This window comes from Entelurus aequoreus, linkage group LG27, assembly GCF_033978785.1.
Source record: "Entelurus aequoreus isolate RoL-2023_Sb linkage group LG27, RoL_Eaeq_v1.1, whole genome shotgun sequence".
Taxonomy (NCBI): Eukaryota; Metazoa; Chordata; class Actinopteri; order Syngnathiformes; family Syngnathidae; genus Entelurus; species Entelurus aequoreus.
The window spans coordinates 32,978,827-32,994,706 of record NC_084757.1 but is presented as its reverse complement, the minus strand read 5'-3'; the positions used below and the strand labels follow the sequence as shown (position 1 = coordinate 32,994,706).

Sequence of the window (15,880 nt, the reverse complement as noted above, 5' to 3'; positions counted from 1 at the left end):
AGAAAATTGTTTTTTTTACTTGCAAATATTTTTTTGATTCGCTGAAAATACATATATTTTTTACTTGCAATTTTTTTTTTTTTTTTACTCGCATAATTTTCTTTCAATTGAGAAATAGTTTTTTTTACTTCATATTCGTTTTTTTTTTACTTGAGGAAAACATTTTTTTTCTACTTGCAAATGTTTGTTTTACTTGGATAAAATTGTTTCTTTACTTGCAAATAATTATAAAAAAAAAAAGTTATTTTACTTGAATCTTTTTTTTTTTTTACTTGAAGAGAATGCGTTGCAAATTTTTTTTTTACTTGCAGAAATGTGTATTTTTTTAAAACTTGCAAATTAGTTTTTTTCCATTGCAGAACATGGTTGTATTGACTTGGGACTGGTTTTAGCGTGTTTGGCAGTACTTTGACTCGGCAGGGTGCTTCCATTGTCACGTCCTTGAACAGCGTGAACCGTACACCATATGAGATCTCACGTGCAGGTCACTCTGTCCCAAGGTTGCAAATGTTCTCCTCACACTTCCTGTACGTTTCCTCTCAGGACGGTCCATCTCCAGGTCTGGGCCGGGTGATCGGGGAGCTGGGAGAGGACGGCTGGATACGAGTCCAGTGGGACACCAGCAGCACCAACTCCTACCGGATGGGAAAAGAGGGCAAGTACGATCTCAAACTGGCGGAGCCGCCGCCCGCCGCCCAGCCCGCCGCCGAGGACTCGGACACGGAAGATGATGCCGGTCAGTTCACGCGGCCCTCATTGGCCGCAGCATTAGGTACACCTGAAATACAAGAGCTGTGTCAAAAAGTCTGCCCTTTTCAAGAAATGCTTTTTCATTAGTAACTTTTCTCCTGTGTTCCGGAAGGTGATATCGCGGAAAAGAGCAGCCACCCCACAGCCATGATGCTAACGAGCACCGTCAACCTGCTCAAGACCTTAGCCTTGTCCTCGGGCATCTATGCTGACGTGTTGCAGACGGACGCCACACGCGCTCTCTGCGGCCTGCTCAGGACGCTTGTGGAGAGCGCCATCGGCGACAAGACAGGTAGATAGAGCACATTGTTTTTTTTGGGGTTTTTTGGGGGGTTTTTTTCACGCTCCCAGTCTGATTGCGCTTGTTGGCGGGCAGGTTGCCACGCCCACAGGCTGGTGTCTCGGGAGCAGCACAAGAGCTGGTGCACGCTGGGCTTCATACGCAGCATCGCACTCACGCCCCAGATGTGCAGCACGCTCAGCACGCCCGCCTGGATCGGCCTGCTCGTGCGCATTGTGGAGGGAAACCACTCCTTCAACGCCCTCACCTTGCAGAGACAGGTGGGTGCATTATTGATCACCTGGCAGAGACAGGTGGGTGCATTATTGATCACCTGGCACAGACGGGTGAAGGCGTTTTCATCAACACAGTTGGAGGTGTTGCAATCGCTAATGCGAATTAGTAGCAAAGCAATGTACGTATATTAGCATCGAGCTAGCACATTTTTGTTAAGGTGGAGCCATACTTTACTTAGTTTGAAGTAGGGCTGCAACAACTAACCGATTAAATCGATTAAAATCGATTATTAAAATAGTTGCCAATTCATTTAGTCATCGATTCGTTGGATCTATGCTATGCGCATGCGCAGAGGTTTTTTTGTTGTTTTTTTTAAATAAAATTTTATTTTTATTTTTATTTTTTTAATAAACCTTTATTTATAAACTGCAACATTTACAAACAGCTGAGAAACAATAATCAAAATAAGTATGGTGCCAGTATGCTGGTTTTTTTCCATAAAAATACTGGATAGGATAGAAATGTAGTTTGTCTCTTTTATCCGATTATTAATCGATTAATTGAAGTGATAATCGACAGATTAATCGATTATCAAATTAATCGTTAGTTGCAGCCCTAGTTTGAAGCATTTTTTTGAATCAGTTACTTTGTTGGCATTGCAAATTGCAACATAACCTAGAGCAATGTTTTTCAACCACGGCTAGTGTGCCGTGAGATACAGTCTAGTGCAGGGGTGGGCAATTAATTTTTACCGGGGGCCGCATGAGCAACCCGAGCACTGCTGGAGGGCCACACCGACAATATTTCAATTAAATTTTGCTCAATATTATTTTTGATATACCGTAAGATAAATAATAATAATAATAATAATTTCATTTAACCTAACTTAACTTTATACAAAAGCAGATTGCTTTTGATGGTTTTATTTTTAACACTGTCTTACACAACACTTCCTGATGTATAATACAATGCAAAAATGTCAATTTCTGCACAGGGTTAATTTCTGTCACTTTATCCTGCATCCTCTTTAAAAGGCCACCATTTTTCCCCGTCAGATTTGGACAACCATCTGTTTTCACACCTGCCAGCTTGTCCCATTTCAGTCCTAACATGTCCAAACACGCATTTATTTACCTCTGTGAACAAGTCATTACCCGTGGTTGTCTCTTTAATTGACTGCATGGCTGCCAGCTCCTCCATGATTTGAAAGTCTGCAGTTATCCCACGTAAGAAGATGAGCAGCTGGGCGGTGTCACGTACATCGCAGCTCTCATCCAAAGCCAGCGTAAAACAGTCAAAGTCGGCCGTTCTGTTCTTCAGCTGAAGCTCCAAGTTTCCAGCGATGGTCTCAACCCGCCTCGTTACAGTGCGTCGGGAGAGTGACACGTTCTCAAATGCGCCCCTCTTCGCAACAGAGTCCAAAAAGCACTCCTTGATAAACTCTCCGTCAGAAAACGCCTTACTTTTTCTGGCGATTTTGTGAGAAATGACGAAACTTGTCCTGACGGCTGCATCTCTGGGGGTGTGAAATTTGGCAAAAAGTCCTTGTTGGGTTTGCAGTTTTACCATCAACGCATCAGCCTCCCTTGCGCGCTCTTCATCAGACAGATTCCGGTATTTTTCCTTGTGCTTTGTCATGTAGTGGCGATTCAAATGATATTCTTTAAACACAACAATCTGTGTACCACAAATTAAGCACACAGCTTTACCTTTAATTTCTGTAAAGAAATACTTGGCAGTCCATGTCTTGTTGAAAACACGCCATTCGTCATCAACTTTTCTTTTTTTAGCGTGAGCTGACATCTCGGGAGTAACCGGGCATCACTTGTCGCTGTGCACTTTCACTCACAGGTTACACTGGGGATGATGTTTGATAAGAAATTATCGAGTTCGAGCCCATTATCGAATCCTCTTATCGAACCGATTCCTTATCGATTCTCTTATCGGATCCAGATAGGTGGTTGTATATGGAAAAAAACACAATATTTGGTTTAACAAAACCTCACTTTTATTTTATAAAAAAAATAAATAAATAAATAAATAAATATTGACTGTTACCCCCCTAAAAAAAATAAAAATAAAAATATTGACTGTTGTTACCCAAAGTATATTAAGTAGGATTTTTCAGAAAAACAAATATATACAGTAACACAAAAACAACCTGTCTCTGTGATCACTATAGGTGAATAGCCATGCCTTGAGGCGTTTTTTCCGGTCCATTATTTTTGCTGCTTGTGTGACATCACAGGAAATGACGTAGCTCAGTCTAATGACTGAGCTACGTCATTTCCTGTGATGTTCCACAGGGCATTTCTTGTGGGACGGGATTCGTTCCCAGGGATTCGAATAACGAACCAACTCTTTTTCTTTACTATAGTGGCCTCGATAACGGGAACCGGTTCTCAAAAAGGGATTTGAGTCCATGGAATCGGTTCTTTTCTTATCGAACAACCGGGAGAACCGGTTTCGAACATCATCCCTAGGTTACACACGGACATACGTCCATAAATAACACTTTTCAAAATAAAAGCAGCACAGTTGTATTACACGCACGACATAGATGTTTTTTTACATTTATTTTGTAATTTGCTATCTGCTATCCCCGTTTAAATAAGAAAATCGCATTTCAGTAGGCCTTTAAAATGATGATGATGTGTTCCCAGATCCTGGCACTCCGTCTCCTGCAAGCGGTGCTGCCCTCCTGGGACAAGCTGGAGCGTTGTCAGGACATGCGCTTCCTGGTGGAGAAGTTGTTTGGCTTCTTGGGAAGTCTGCTGAGCACCTGCTCCTCAGACCTGCCTCTGCTCAGAGGTGCCTTTTTTCAAAACGCTCTTCTTCCCAGTCCTCTCGCTCGCTTTGGTGGTAATGTCCATTTCCCCCCCTGCAGAGGGCTCCCTGCGAAGGAGGAAGTGCCGCCCCCAGGCCTCTCTGACGGCCACTCACAGCAGCACGCTGGCAGAGGAGATGGTGTCTGTCCTTCGCACGCTGCACTCTCTGAGCCAGTGGAATGCGCTCATCAACGACTACATCAACGCTCAGCTCAGCTCCATCGGCGACGTCATGGCCAGCTGCCAGTCGGAAGCCGTAAGAACTTTCCCTGCAGTCCCAAGGGTCTCCTCTGAAAAACATTTCATTTATTTTTATGTGTCGTGCCCTTTTTGGAAGAGAAAATCAATTTATTATGGCAAACACACAACATCTGCAAAAAGTTTTGATGTGGTAATTGAAGTCTTAAATAGATCAATAATTCATAACATTGATTTTAATGTATTATAATTTTTTCAGCAATGACAGTTTTAAAGAAAAAAATCCTACTAAAATACTCATAAAAGTGTTAAAAATAAGTCATACATTATTTATTTTTTACTTTCAATGTTTAAATCTCTACATTAACTTCATATCTAAGTTTTTATTATTTGTTTAGGTTTTTTTAAACTAATTTTATGCCATTTTTGTTGAAGAAAATCCTTTTTTTTTCTTGGCAAAAACACAAAATATGCAAGAATATTTGATGTGAAGTTATTGGAGCGTTAAATATGTCAATAATTCATAACATTGATTTTAATTAATTATAATTTTTTCAGCAATGACAGTTTTAAAGAAAAAAATCCTACTAAAATTCTTACGGATCCAAAAGGGTCCCACTTATAAAAGTGTTAAAAATAAGTCATACATTATTTATTTTTTACTTTCAATGTTTAAATCTCTACATTAACTTCAGATCTAAGTTTTTGTTATTTGTTTAGGTTTTTTTTTAATTAATCGTATGCCATTTTTGTTGAAGAAAACCCTTTTTTTTTCTTGTCAAAAACACAAAATATGGAAGAATATTTGATGTGAAGTAATTGGAGCCTTTAATATGTCAATAATTCATAACATTGATTTTACTTGAGTCATTATTTTTTGAGCAATGACAGTTTTTAAAGAAAAAAATCCCACTAAAATTCTCAGTTTCAAAAGGCCCCATTCATAAAAGTGTTAAAAATAAGTCATACATCATTTATTAATTGTTTTACCTTCAACACTTAAATATTTAGATTAACTTCAGATTGATCCGTCAATTATACGTTTTTATTTTTTTATGGGGTTTGCTTTTCTATTAATTATATGCCCTTTTTGTTAAAGAAAACCCTGTTAGTTTTTTTTGTCTAACACAGAAAATATGCAATAATATTTGATGTGAAGTAATTGAAGCCTCAAATATGTCAATAATTCATAACATTGATTTTAATTTTTTATTTTTTTTTCAGCAACGACAGTTTTAAAGAAAAAAATCCTACTAAAATTCTTACGGATCCAAAACAGTCCTACACATAAAAGTGTTAAAAATAAGTCATACATTATTTATTTTTTACTTTCAATGTTTAAATCTCTATATTAACTTCAGATCTAAGTTTTTATTATTATTATTATCATTTTCAAATTAATTTTATGCCATTTTTGTTGAAGGAAACCTTTTTTTTTCTTGGTAAAAACACAAAATATGCAAGAATATTTGATGTGAAGTAATTGGAGCCTTTAATATGTCAATAATTCATAACATTGATTTTACTTGAGTCATTATTTTTTGAGCAATGACAGTTTTTAAAGAAAAAAAATCCCACTAAAATTCTCAGTTTCAAAAGGTCCCATTCATAAAAGTGTTAAAAATAAGTCATACATTATTATTATTATTATTTTTTTACTTTCAACACTTAAATATGTACATTAACTTCAGATTGATCCGTCAATTTTAAGTTTTTATTTTTTAATGGGGTTTGCTTTTCTATTAATTGTATGACCTTTTTGTTAAAGAAAACCCTGTTTGTTTATTTGTCAAACACAGAAAATATGCAATAATATTTGATGTGAAGTAATTGAAGCCTCAAATATGTCAATAATTCATAACATTGATTTTAATTTATTATTATTTTTTCAGCAATGACAGTTTTAAAGAAAAAAAATCCTAATAAAATTCTTACGGATCCAAAAGGGTCCCACTCATAAAAGTGTTAAAAATAAGTCATACATTATTAATTGTTTACTTACAATGTTTAAATCTCTACATTAACTTCAGATCTAAGTTTTTATTATTTGTTTTTTTTTTTTTTTAATTAATTGTATGCCATTTTTGTTGAAGAAAACCCTTTTTTTTTCTTGGCAAAAACACAAAATATGCAAGAATATTTGATGTGAAGTAATTGGAGCCTTAAATATGTCAATAATTCATAACATTGATTTTGAGTAAAGATGTTCGATAATATCGGCCGATAAATGCTTTAAAATGTAATATCGGAAATTATCGGTATCGGTTTAAAAAAGTAAAATTTATGACTTTTTAAAACGCCGCTGTACGGAGTGGTACACGGACGTAGGGAGAAGTACAGAGCGCCAATAAACCTTAAAGGCACTGCCTTTGCGTGCCGGCCCAATCACATAATATCTACGGCTTTTCACACACACAAGTGAATGCAAAGCATACTTGGTCAACAGCCATACAGGTCACACTGAGGGTGCCGTATAAACAACTTTATCACTGTTACAAATATGCGCCACACTGTGAACCCACACCAAACAAGAATGACAAACACATTTCGGGAGAACATCCGCACCGTAACACAACACAAACACAACAGAACAAATACCCAGAACCCCCTGCAGCACTAACTCTTCCGGGACGCTACAATATACAACACCTCAACCCCGCCCACCTCAACCTCCTCATGCTCTCTCAGGGAGAGCATGTCCCAAATTCCAAGCTGCTGTTTTGAGGCATGTTAAAAGAAAATAATGCACTTTGTGACTTCAATAATAAATATGGCAGTGCCATGTTGGCACTTTTTTCCATAACTTGAGTTGATTTATTTTGGAAAACCTTGTTACATTGTTTAATGCATCCAGCGGGGCATCACAACAAAATTAGGCATAATAATGTGTTAATTCCACAACTGTAAATATCGGAATCGGTAATTAAGAGTTGGACAATATCGGATATCGGCAAAAAAGCCATTATCGGACAGTTCTAATTTTCCTTCAGTATTATTGCATGGCAGACTTGTGTTATTCGAGTCAACATTCCAATTTTTTCTGGAAGGTAATGATAGTTGCTCTGTAGCGCCCATTAAACCCTCTAAAAAACATGCAAAGCCCGCCAATAATACTCCATTTAAATGTCGCGACCTGAATATTAACCATGTGTTAGCCATTTTGTTATTACAAGTGCTGTCTAACTTATAATAATAATTCACCCCTATACAATATCCTACCCTAATACCCTACTGTGCAATATTACCCTTCGAGTGCAATACGTCCGACACTGATTGTTATTTATTACTCCGGTACTCTTGTCTTGTTCTGTATATTGTACAGTATTTTGTATTTCTACAGTGTTTTGTACATTGTACAGGATTGCTTATTATTTTTATTGGATAGTAGTCTGCTTATTTCAATTGTTAGTTTTTGTCTTTATTACCTGTTGTGTAATTTATTTTTACCCCATATTTGTTCCCAACTACCGCACCTTAAATTGGAGTCCTTAATCTCGTTATATGCAAATATAATGACAATAAAGTCCATTCTATTCTATTCTATTCTATTCTAACGCAGACCAACCTAAAAAGTGCTGTATTGACTGTGAAGGCCTGTGTTTCCCACCTCCTCATCCAGAGCTTCCTGGAGGAGTACTTCCCCGACGCGGAGGGTCCCCGGGTGGGCAGCCTGATGGCGGTGTTGGCGGTGATCGGGGGCATCGACGGGCGCCTGCGCCTCGGCGGCCAGGTGGTCCACGAGGAGTACGGCGAGGGAACGGTGACGCGCATCACTCCCAAAGGGCGCATCACGGCACAGTTCCACGAGATGCGGAACAGCCGGGTGTGCCTGCTGGGCCACCTCAAACCTGTACGCACCTCCCCACGAGCACCTCACCTCGTCCACCACGACGCACGTCTTTGACCTTTTTGGCTTCCATGTCTGCCAGCTCCCCGCCGTCACCTTCAGCGTGCACAACCTGCCCTTCTCCGAGCCCATGTTGGCGGTCTGGGCCCAGCTGGTCAGCCTGGCGGGAAGCAGACTGGAGAAGCAGCGCTTGAAGAAGTGTCTCAGTCGAGGTCTGACAGGTACGCCAGCTCCTCAAGTCACCAAGAAAAATTACATTTTGTGACAATAAAAAATATCGACGCAATCATTGTAGTATTGACTACATACAGCTTGTACTTGGTATCGTTACAGTCGATGTTTGTATAGATCCACCCATTTGTCTACATTCTGGAGCGCTATTGTATACTATATTGCAGTCGTGTCCAAAGTGCGGCCCGCAGCTAATTGTTTAGCGGCCCGCCACACATTCTGGAAATGCTATTGCAAAAATTTTAAAATTAACATTAAAAAAAGTGGAACGAGGTGAAATCTAACGAGGAATAGTTGCAATGTTGACACAAAGCTGCCATGCAGGCTGTTTGTTTTTCTTATGTCTTTCTTTATTTTGCTTTTTTTGCCATCGCTCAACAAAAAAAAATATAAATATATTTTTTTAAATTCAATGTTATAATCAATTATTGATCTATTCAAGGCTCCAATGACTTCAAATATTTCACTTTCAAATGTTTTATGCGGAAAATATTGCATACATTGTGTGGTTGCCATATAAAAACAATGTTTTCTTTGACATAAGAGCATAAAACAAACAAAATAATATTTCAAACGTAAAATGGACAGATATATCTGAAGTTGATCTCGTAATTTAAGTGTTGAAAGTAAAAAAATACATGATAAAAATGTATCACTTTATGAGTGGGGGACCTTTTGGATCCCAAATATATTTAATGGGATTTTATTGATCTTTTCACTGTGATTAATCAAAAATAATCATAAATTAAAATCAATGGTGTCCTGCATTATTGATCTTTTTAGGGCTCCAATTACTTCACATCAAACATTGCTTTCTGAATGTTTTGGGCGGTGGGGAAAATACTGCTGCTATAAAAAACAAAGTTGTCTTTGACAGAAAAGGCATAAAACCTTTTTTTTTAACGTTATATCAAACTTAAGTTGATATAGAGATTTACTGTAAGCGTTAAATAAAAAATAAAAAATAATAATGTGACTAATTTTTTACATTTTAATGACTGAGACCCTTTATATTTATATATTTTGTTATGATTTGAAAATGAAAAATATCAAAATGGCCCCCGCATGCAGTATAGTACCTTTTTTAATTCATTGGTGTCCAGTGTTTCCCATAAACTGCCAAGATACCTGTGGCGGTGGGGGCGTGGCTATGGGCGTGGTCACCATGACATCATCGAGTAATTTGCATAATTTACTACAATGATATGATTTTCTCTAAAAAGACTCAAAAAATGTATAATTACTAATTAATAATAACAGTTTTGTTTTAAACGTCCATCCATCCATTCATTTTACAATATAATTACAACACTTTATGTACATATTTATATACAGATTTGAACAATAATTTATTCACTGAAATATATTTATTAATTGTGGTTCTTACAAAAAATATATCTTACAAAATATAAAAGCTAAAATTTCTCTTAAAGCTCTGCCCCTTTAATTAGTGCATACTAAATAATTTAACTTTAGCCTACTACTACAACCATATTATTTACCAGCAACATTAAGTGAAACAGAGGCAGAGGTGTCCTGCCACAGTCAGTAACAAATAAACAGAAAACAGTAGTGGTCAAATACAAATAAGGCAACAAGAGAAGTATTCTACACTTCTCTTTTGTAAAGTAAATCTGAACAGCCTATATGGGCATCTACATCAACTATATGATTTGCTGGACAGGACAAAAAATAAATAAATAAATAAAAAAAAAAATTATTTTTTTTTTTAAATTTGTGGCGGACGTAATTCTTTCGTGGCGGGCCGCCACAAATAAATGAATGTGTGGGAAACACTGCTATATTGTATGTAGTGAAGCATGTTTAGCTATTCCTCGTCCTCCAGTGATAATGTTACTTGTAAGAAACGTACTTTACTTGTCGCCATGGCGGCGTGGATTAGTGGTTTAGAAGTAGCTAAAACACTGTGGACGGACGTTAGCCAGCGAGGAGTCAGCTTTATTGTTTGTTTTGAAGCCAAAATACGTCCATTGTCTTCCGTTTCAGCTTGTAAGTGCTCAATGTGTGTGTTGACTCACATGTGTGCCGTCATGTGCAGGAAAATAAGAAAGTATGGGTATTTTTCAAAGGCAGTATAGTACCTTTTTTAATTCATTGGTGTCGTAATACCGCTGCACCGTACAACCCTAATTGTGCTGGTGTTTCATAATGGCACCATCCGCTGAATTAAAAAGTCACATTTGACCTGCAAATAGAATTAATTACAAATATATATATTTTATAAGTGTAATATCTGTGCAGAAAGGATCATGCAACGTGCAGCTCTGGGGCCGTACTTATCAAGCTTCTTAGAATTACTTCTAAGAAGTCTGCTAAGAGTTGACTTAAAAGTAAATAAATTATTCGCTGAAAGCTGCACTTAAAAGTTAGTTATCAAGCGTATTACTCACACTTTCAGCGAAGTGTAGGACTGAATCTTAAGTGTCACACTCAGAGCTGAATTACGACATTACTATGTGCCGTAAACGGAATTTTAGGTGACGTCATTTCTGTGTCCATAGAAATGACCAATCACGGAATGGAATCCGTTGTCTAAGAATAAAGAAATATCTTGGAAATATTTAAGTGGACAATGGGAGTGTATATTTTGACAATAAACTACAAAATAATACAAAACAAACTAGTCCCCGCCGGCACTCACGCTACCGCCCCCTCTCTTCTATCGCCCACACACTCACTGACGTCACTCACCTCACGGCCACACACATACGCTACTGTCATAACATTTTCTTTCTAATTCATTAATTAGGCAACTAATTTGAAACTGGTGTAGGTGGCTCTATATATACTAGCCCACTGCAGACACATGCCGAAATCAACAAGGAATCGAAAAGTATTAAATCTGTGACAAAAATAATATCCGCTCTGTCTAAACGATACCGTTTGATCAGCTGCTCGTCATCAAAAAAACAAAACAACATTGTTCCGTTCCCTGAACGTTCGCGCACGTCTCTCTCGCCTCAGTGCCATCCCCTGCTGGCAACTCCTAACCACTTAAGACACCTCTGAAGGTCTCTTAAATATCGTGGAGAGTAGGAGTGATTCTTAGACTTAAGAACGTTAATAAAAAGCTTTTATTCTTAAGTTTGAGAGTAGGACTAAATTTTGCAAATTCTCAGGACTTAAGTGTAAAATGGCACTCTAAGAAGCTTGATAAGTACGGCCCCTGGTCAATGAGCCACATAGTCAACAGGAAGAGAAGAACATTGACCTTATTTGGCGCTAGAAGATCAAAATCAGTGGTCCCCAACCACCGGTACCGGTCCGTGGACCGATTGGTACCGGGCCGCACAAAAATTTTAAAAAAAAAATTGTATTTTTATTTTATTTTTAATTAAATCAACATTAAAAACACAATTTATACATTATACATCAATATAGATCAATACAGTCTGCAGGGACTGTAATACATGATTGTATTTCTTTATGATAAAAAAATACAATAAAAATACCATAATGCGCTTTTGGTAGCCATCCACAAGCTTCTGCTTGAATTTTGGACCACTCCTCTAGACAAAATTGGTGCAGTTCATCTGTTGTATGTGTCACATGGTTTTTGTCTTAAAGCGACACACACACGTCAAAGACACACAGAACATGGTTTCACATGATCTAATAAAAGGATGAATATGTACAATGCCTTTTTACTTATTAAGTAGGGAGAAACACGTCTCATTGCAACTTGTCTATTGTGTGTGCAGCTGACCAGGTGGATATCCACTTGCTGCGATGGCAGCAGCTGAGGCTTTACATCCTGAAGGCAGCACGAGCACTGCTGTCTCACCAGGACAAACTCCGGCAGATTCTGTGCCAGCCGGCTGTGTCCGACACGGGAGGGAACCCCAGTGGTAAGATGTGTGGCCTGACATTGTTGACCTCATCATATTTATTCATACATAATACAATATTGTATTAAATTACATGTTTTCATGTTACATTATATCATATTATATTAAATGTATTGCATTCTGTGATTATTAATTGGTTAAAATATAAAATAAAAAGTAAATATTAATATATTGTACAATATTGTATTAAATTACATTATATAATGTTACATTACATCATATTGTATTAAATGTATTGCATTCTGTGATTTGTAATTGGTAAAAATATAAAATAAAAAGTAAATAATATATTGTACAGTATTGTATTCAATTACATTATATAATGTTACATTACATCATATTGTATTAAATGTATTGTATTCTGTGATTTTTAATTGGTAAAAATATAAGATAAAAAGTCAATATTAATATATAATTCAATATAGTATTAAATGACATGATATAATGTTACATTATATCATATTAAATGTATTGTATTCCGGGATTTTTTTTATTTGATATAAATATAAATATAAAATAAAAAGTAAATATTAATATATTGTACAATATTGTATTAAATTACAAAATGTATTGTATTCTAGGAAATTTAATTGGTTAAAAATAACCATAAAATAAAAAGTAAATATTAAAATATACAATATTGTATTAAATTACATGATATAATGTTACATTATATCAAATTAAATGTATTGTATTATGTGATTTGTTTTGATTGGTTAAAATATAAATATAAAAAGTAAATATTAATATATTGTACAATATTCTAATAAATTACAAAATGTATTGTATTCTATGATTTTTAATTGGTTAAGATTTAAATATAAAATAAAAAGTAAATAATATATTTACTTTAATATATTGTACAATATTGTATTAAATTACATGATCTAATGTTGCATTATATCATTATATTAAATGTATTGTATTCTGTGATTTTTAATTGGTAAAAATATAAGATAAAAAGTCAATATTAATATATAATACAATATAGTATTAAATGACATGATATGTTACATTATATCATATTAAATGTATTGTATTTCGGGATTTTTTTTTTAATTGGTAAAAATATAAGATAAAAAGTCAATATTAATATATAATTCAATATAGTATTAAATGACATGATATAATGTTACATTATATCATATTAAATGTATTGTATTCCGGGATTTTTTTTATTTGATATAAATATAAATATAAAATAAAAAGTAAATATTAATATATTGTACAATATTGTATTAAATTACAAAATGTATTGTATTCTAGGAAATTTAATTGGTTAAAAATAACCATAAAATAAAAAGTAAATATTAAAATATACAATATTGTATTAAATTACATGATATAATGTTACATTATATCAAATTAAATGTATTGTATTATGTGATTTGTTTTGATTGGTTAAAATATAAATATAAAAAGTAAATATTAATATATTGTACAATATTCTAATAAATTACAAAATGTATTGTATTCTATGATTTTTAATTGGTTAAGATTTAAATATAAAATAAAAAGTAAATAATATATTTACTTTAATATATTGTACAATATTGTATTAAATTACATGATCTAATGTTGCATTATATCATTATATTAAATGTATTGTATTCTGTGATTTTTAATTGGTAAAAATATAAGATAAAAAGTCAATATTAATATATAATACAATATAGTATTAAATGACATGATATGTTACATTATATCATATTAAATGTATTGTATTTCGGGATTTTTTTTTTAATTGGTAAAAATATAAATATAAAATAAAAAGTTAATATTAATATATTGTACAATATCGTAATAAATTACAAAATGTATTGTATTCTATGATTTTTAATTGGTTAAAATATAAATATAAAATAAAAAGTTAATATTAAAATATGCAATATTGTATTAAATTACATATGTTACATTATATCATATTATATTAAATGTATTGTCTGTGATTTTTTATTTGGTAACAATATAAAATGTAAATTCTAAAGTAAATAATATATTTACTTCAATAATATGTTGTACAATATTGTATTAAATTACATGATATAATGTTACATTATATCATATTATATTAAATGCATTGTATTCCTTGATTTTTTAATTGGTAAAAATATAAAATAAAAAGTAAATATTAATATATTGTACAATAGTGTATTAAATTACATGATATGTTACATTATATCATATTACATTAAATTTATTGTATTCTGTTATTTTTAATTAAAAACATTTAATTACCAAATTTCCTCCAATAAAATAAACTCGCCTTCAAAAACTAATTTGTTTAAAAAAAATAAACTTTTATTGTATTTTTTTCCCCCCATATAAATAATAATGAATTAAATAATGGGAAAATATATTATTTGATCTATTATCGATTAAATTATAGTATAATAAAATGTTTTGTATTATCTTGGTGGATACTAGCATTTTTCTATTATCATTAAGTACATTGCATGTTTACATCTGAGCCAAGTTTTAATGATTATAAATAATAATAGTTTGAGCTGCTGTAAAAATACATGTTTATTGTAAAGTTAATACCACGTTAATAACGTCATGTGCTTTAGAAAAGTATCGTGTGAGCTTTTCTTTGTGTGAAAATGTGGTCCAGCAGAAGACCCTGTGGCGTCCTCGCCTGACGCAGGAGACCTGTCGCCCGAGGGTCCTCTCCCTCCACTCATCCTCCTGCAGCAGCTTCTGTCCGCTGCCACGCAGCCCTCGCCCATCAAAGCCGTGTTTGACAGACGGGAGATGGAGGTGAGTCACCACGAGTTCACTAAACCCTCGCTGCTGCTGACCTCCGCGTCCCCGCGTAGGCGGCGGCCCTGGCCGTGTGTCAGTACCTGGCGGTGGAGTCGGCCCACCCGTCCTCTCCACTGTTCGAGGAGAGCAGCTCCAGCGAGGCCACCACGCCGGTCACCGTGCAGCACGTCAGGCCGCCCAAGCAGAAGAAGCACAAGACGTCCCCCGTGCCGCCGCTCCCCATCGTGCTGCAGCTGATGGAGATGGGCTTCCCCAGGAAGAACATCGAGTTCGCCTTGAAGTCGCTGTCGGGGACCACGGGCAGTGCATCGGGGGTCCCAGGTAGTCACGTTGTTCTTCAATTTGATAGGAAATGACTTGATTCAATTGAGGAGAGACATCCGGGCTGTACTCTTGTACAGTCTCCGGCACGCTCTGATGAAAGATTGTACGCCGCCTCTTTTATTTGGACTTTCTCTGATTACATGGCAACAGCTGTTTCTAAGGGACGGGGGTCGTAAACAGCCATCGCCTTTGATTACAACAGTTCAAAGAAAAGGTCGTAAAACAGTTCAAAGAACAGGTGCCTGGAGGGGAGTCTGGTCCTGCTTCCTCTTCGCTTTGTACACTACCGTTCAAAGGTTTGGGGTCACATTGAAATGTCCTTATTTTTGAAGGAAAAGCACTGTACTTTTCAATGAAGATAACTTTAAACTAGTCTTAACTTTAAAGAAATACACTCTATACATTGCTAATGTGGTAAATGACTATTATAGCTGCAAATGTCTGGTTTTTGGTGCAATATCTACATAGGTGTATAGAGGCCCATTTCCAGCAACTATCACTCCAGTGTTCTAATGGTACAATGTGTTTGCTCATTGGCTCAGAAGGCTAA

General features: G+C 35.3%; 1 protein-coding gene across 1 annotated transcript in view; it reads left to right on the top strand.

Annotated features, from left to right (window-relative positions):
- Nucleotides 1-15,880, top strand: part of LOC133644113 (E3 ubiquitin-protein ligase HERC2-like) — a 163,967-nt gene that overhangs the window by 94,091 nt on the left and 53,996 nt on the right. Inside the window, exons 37-46 of the mRNA XM_062038431.1 lie at nt 544-772; nt 863-1,042; nt 1,127-1,311; nt 3,931-4,078; nt 4,155-4,351; nt 7,913-8,143; nt 8,223-8,361; nt 12,094-12,240; nt 14,858-15,000; nt 15,060-15,327. Of these exons, the coding sequence (XP_061894415.1) occupies nt 544-772; nt 863-1,042; nt 1,127-1,311; nt 3,931-4,078; nt 4,155-4,351; nt 7,913-8,143; nt 8,223-8,361; nt 12,094-12,240; nt 14,858-15,000; nt 15,060-15,327 (1,867 nt within the window). The remainder of the gene's footprint in view (nt 1-543; nt 773-862; nt 1,043-1,126; nt 1,312-3,930; nt 4,079-4,154; nt 4,352-7,912; nt 8,144-8,222; nt 8,362-12,093; nt 12,241-14,857; nt 15,001-15,059; nt 15,328-15,880) is intronic.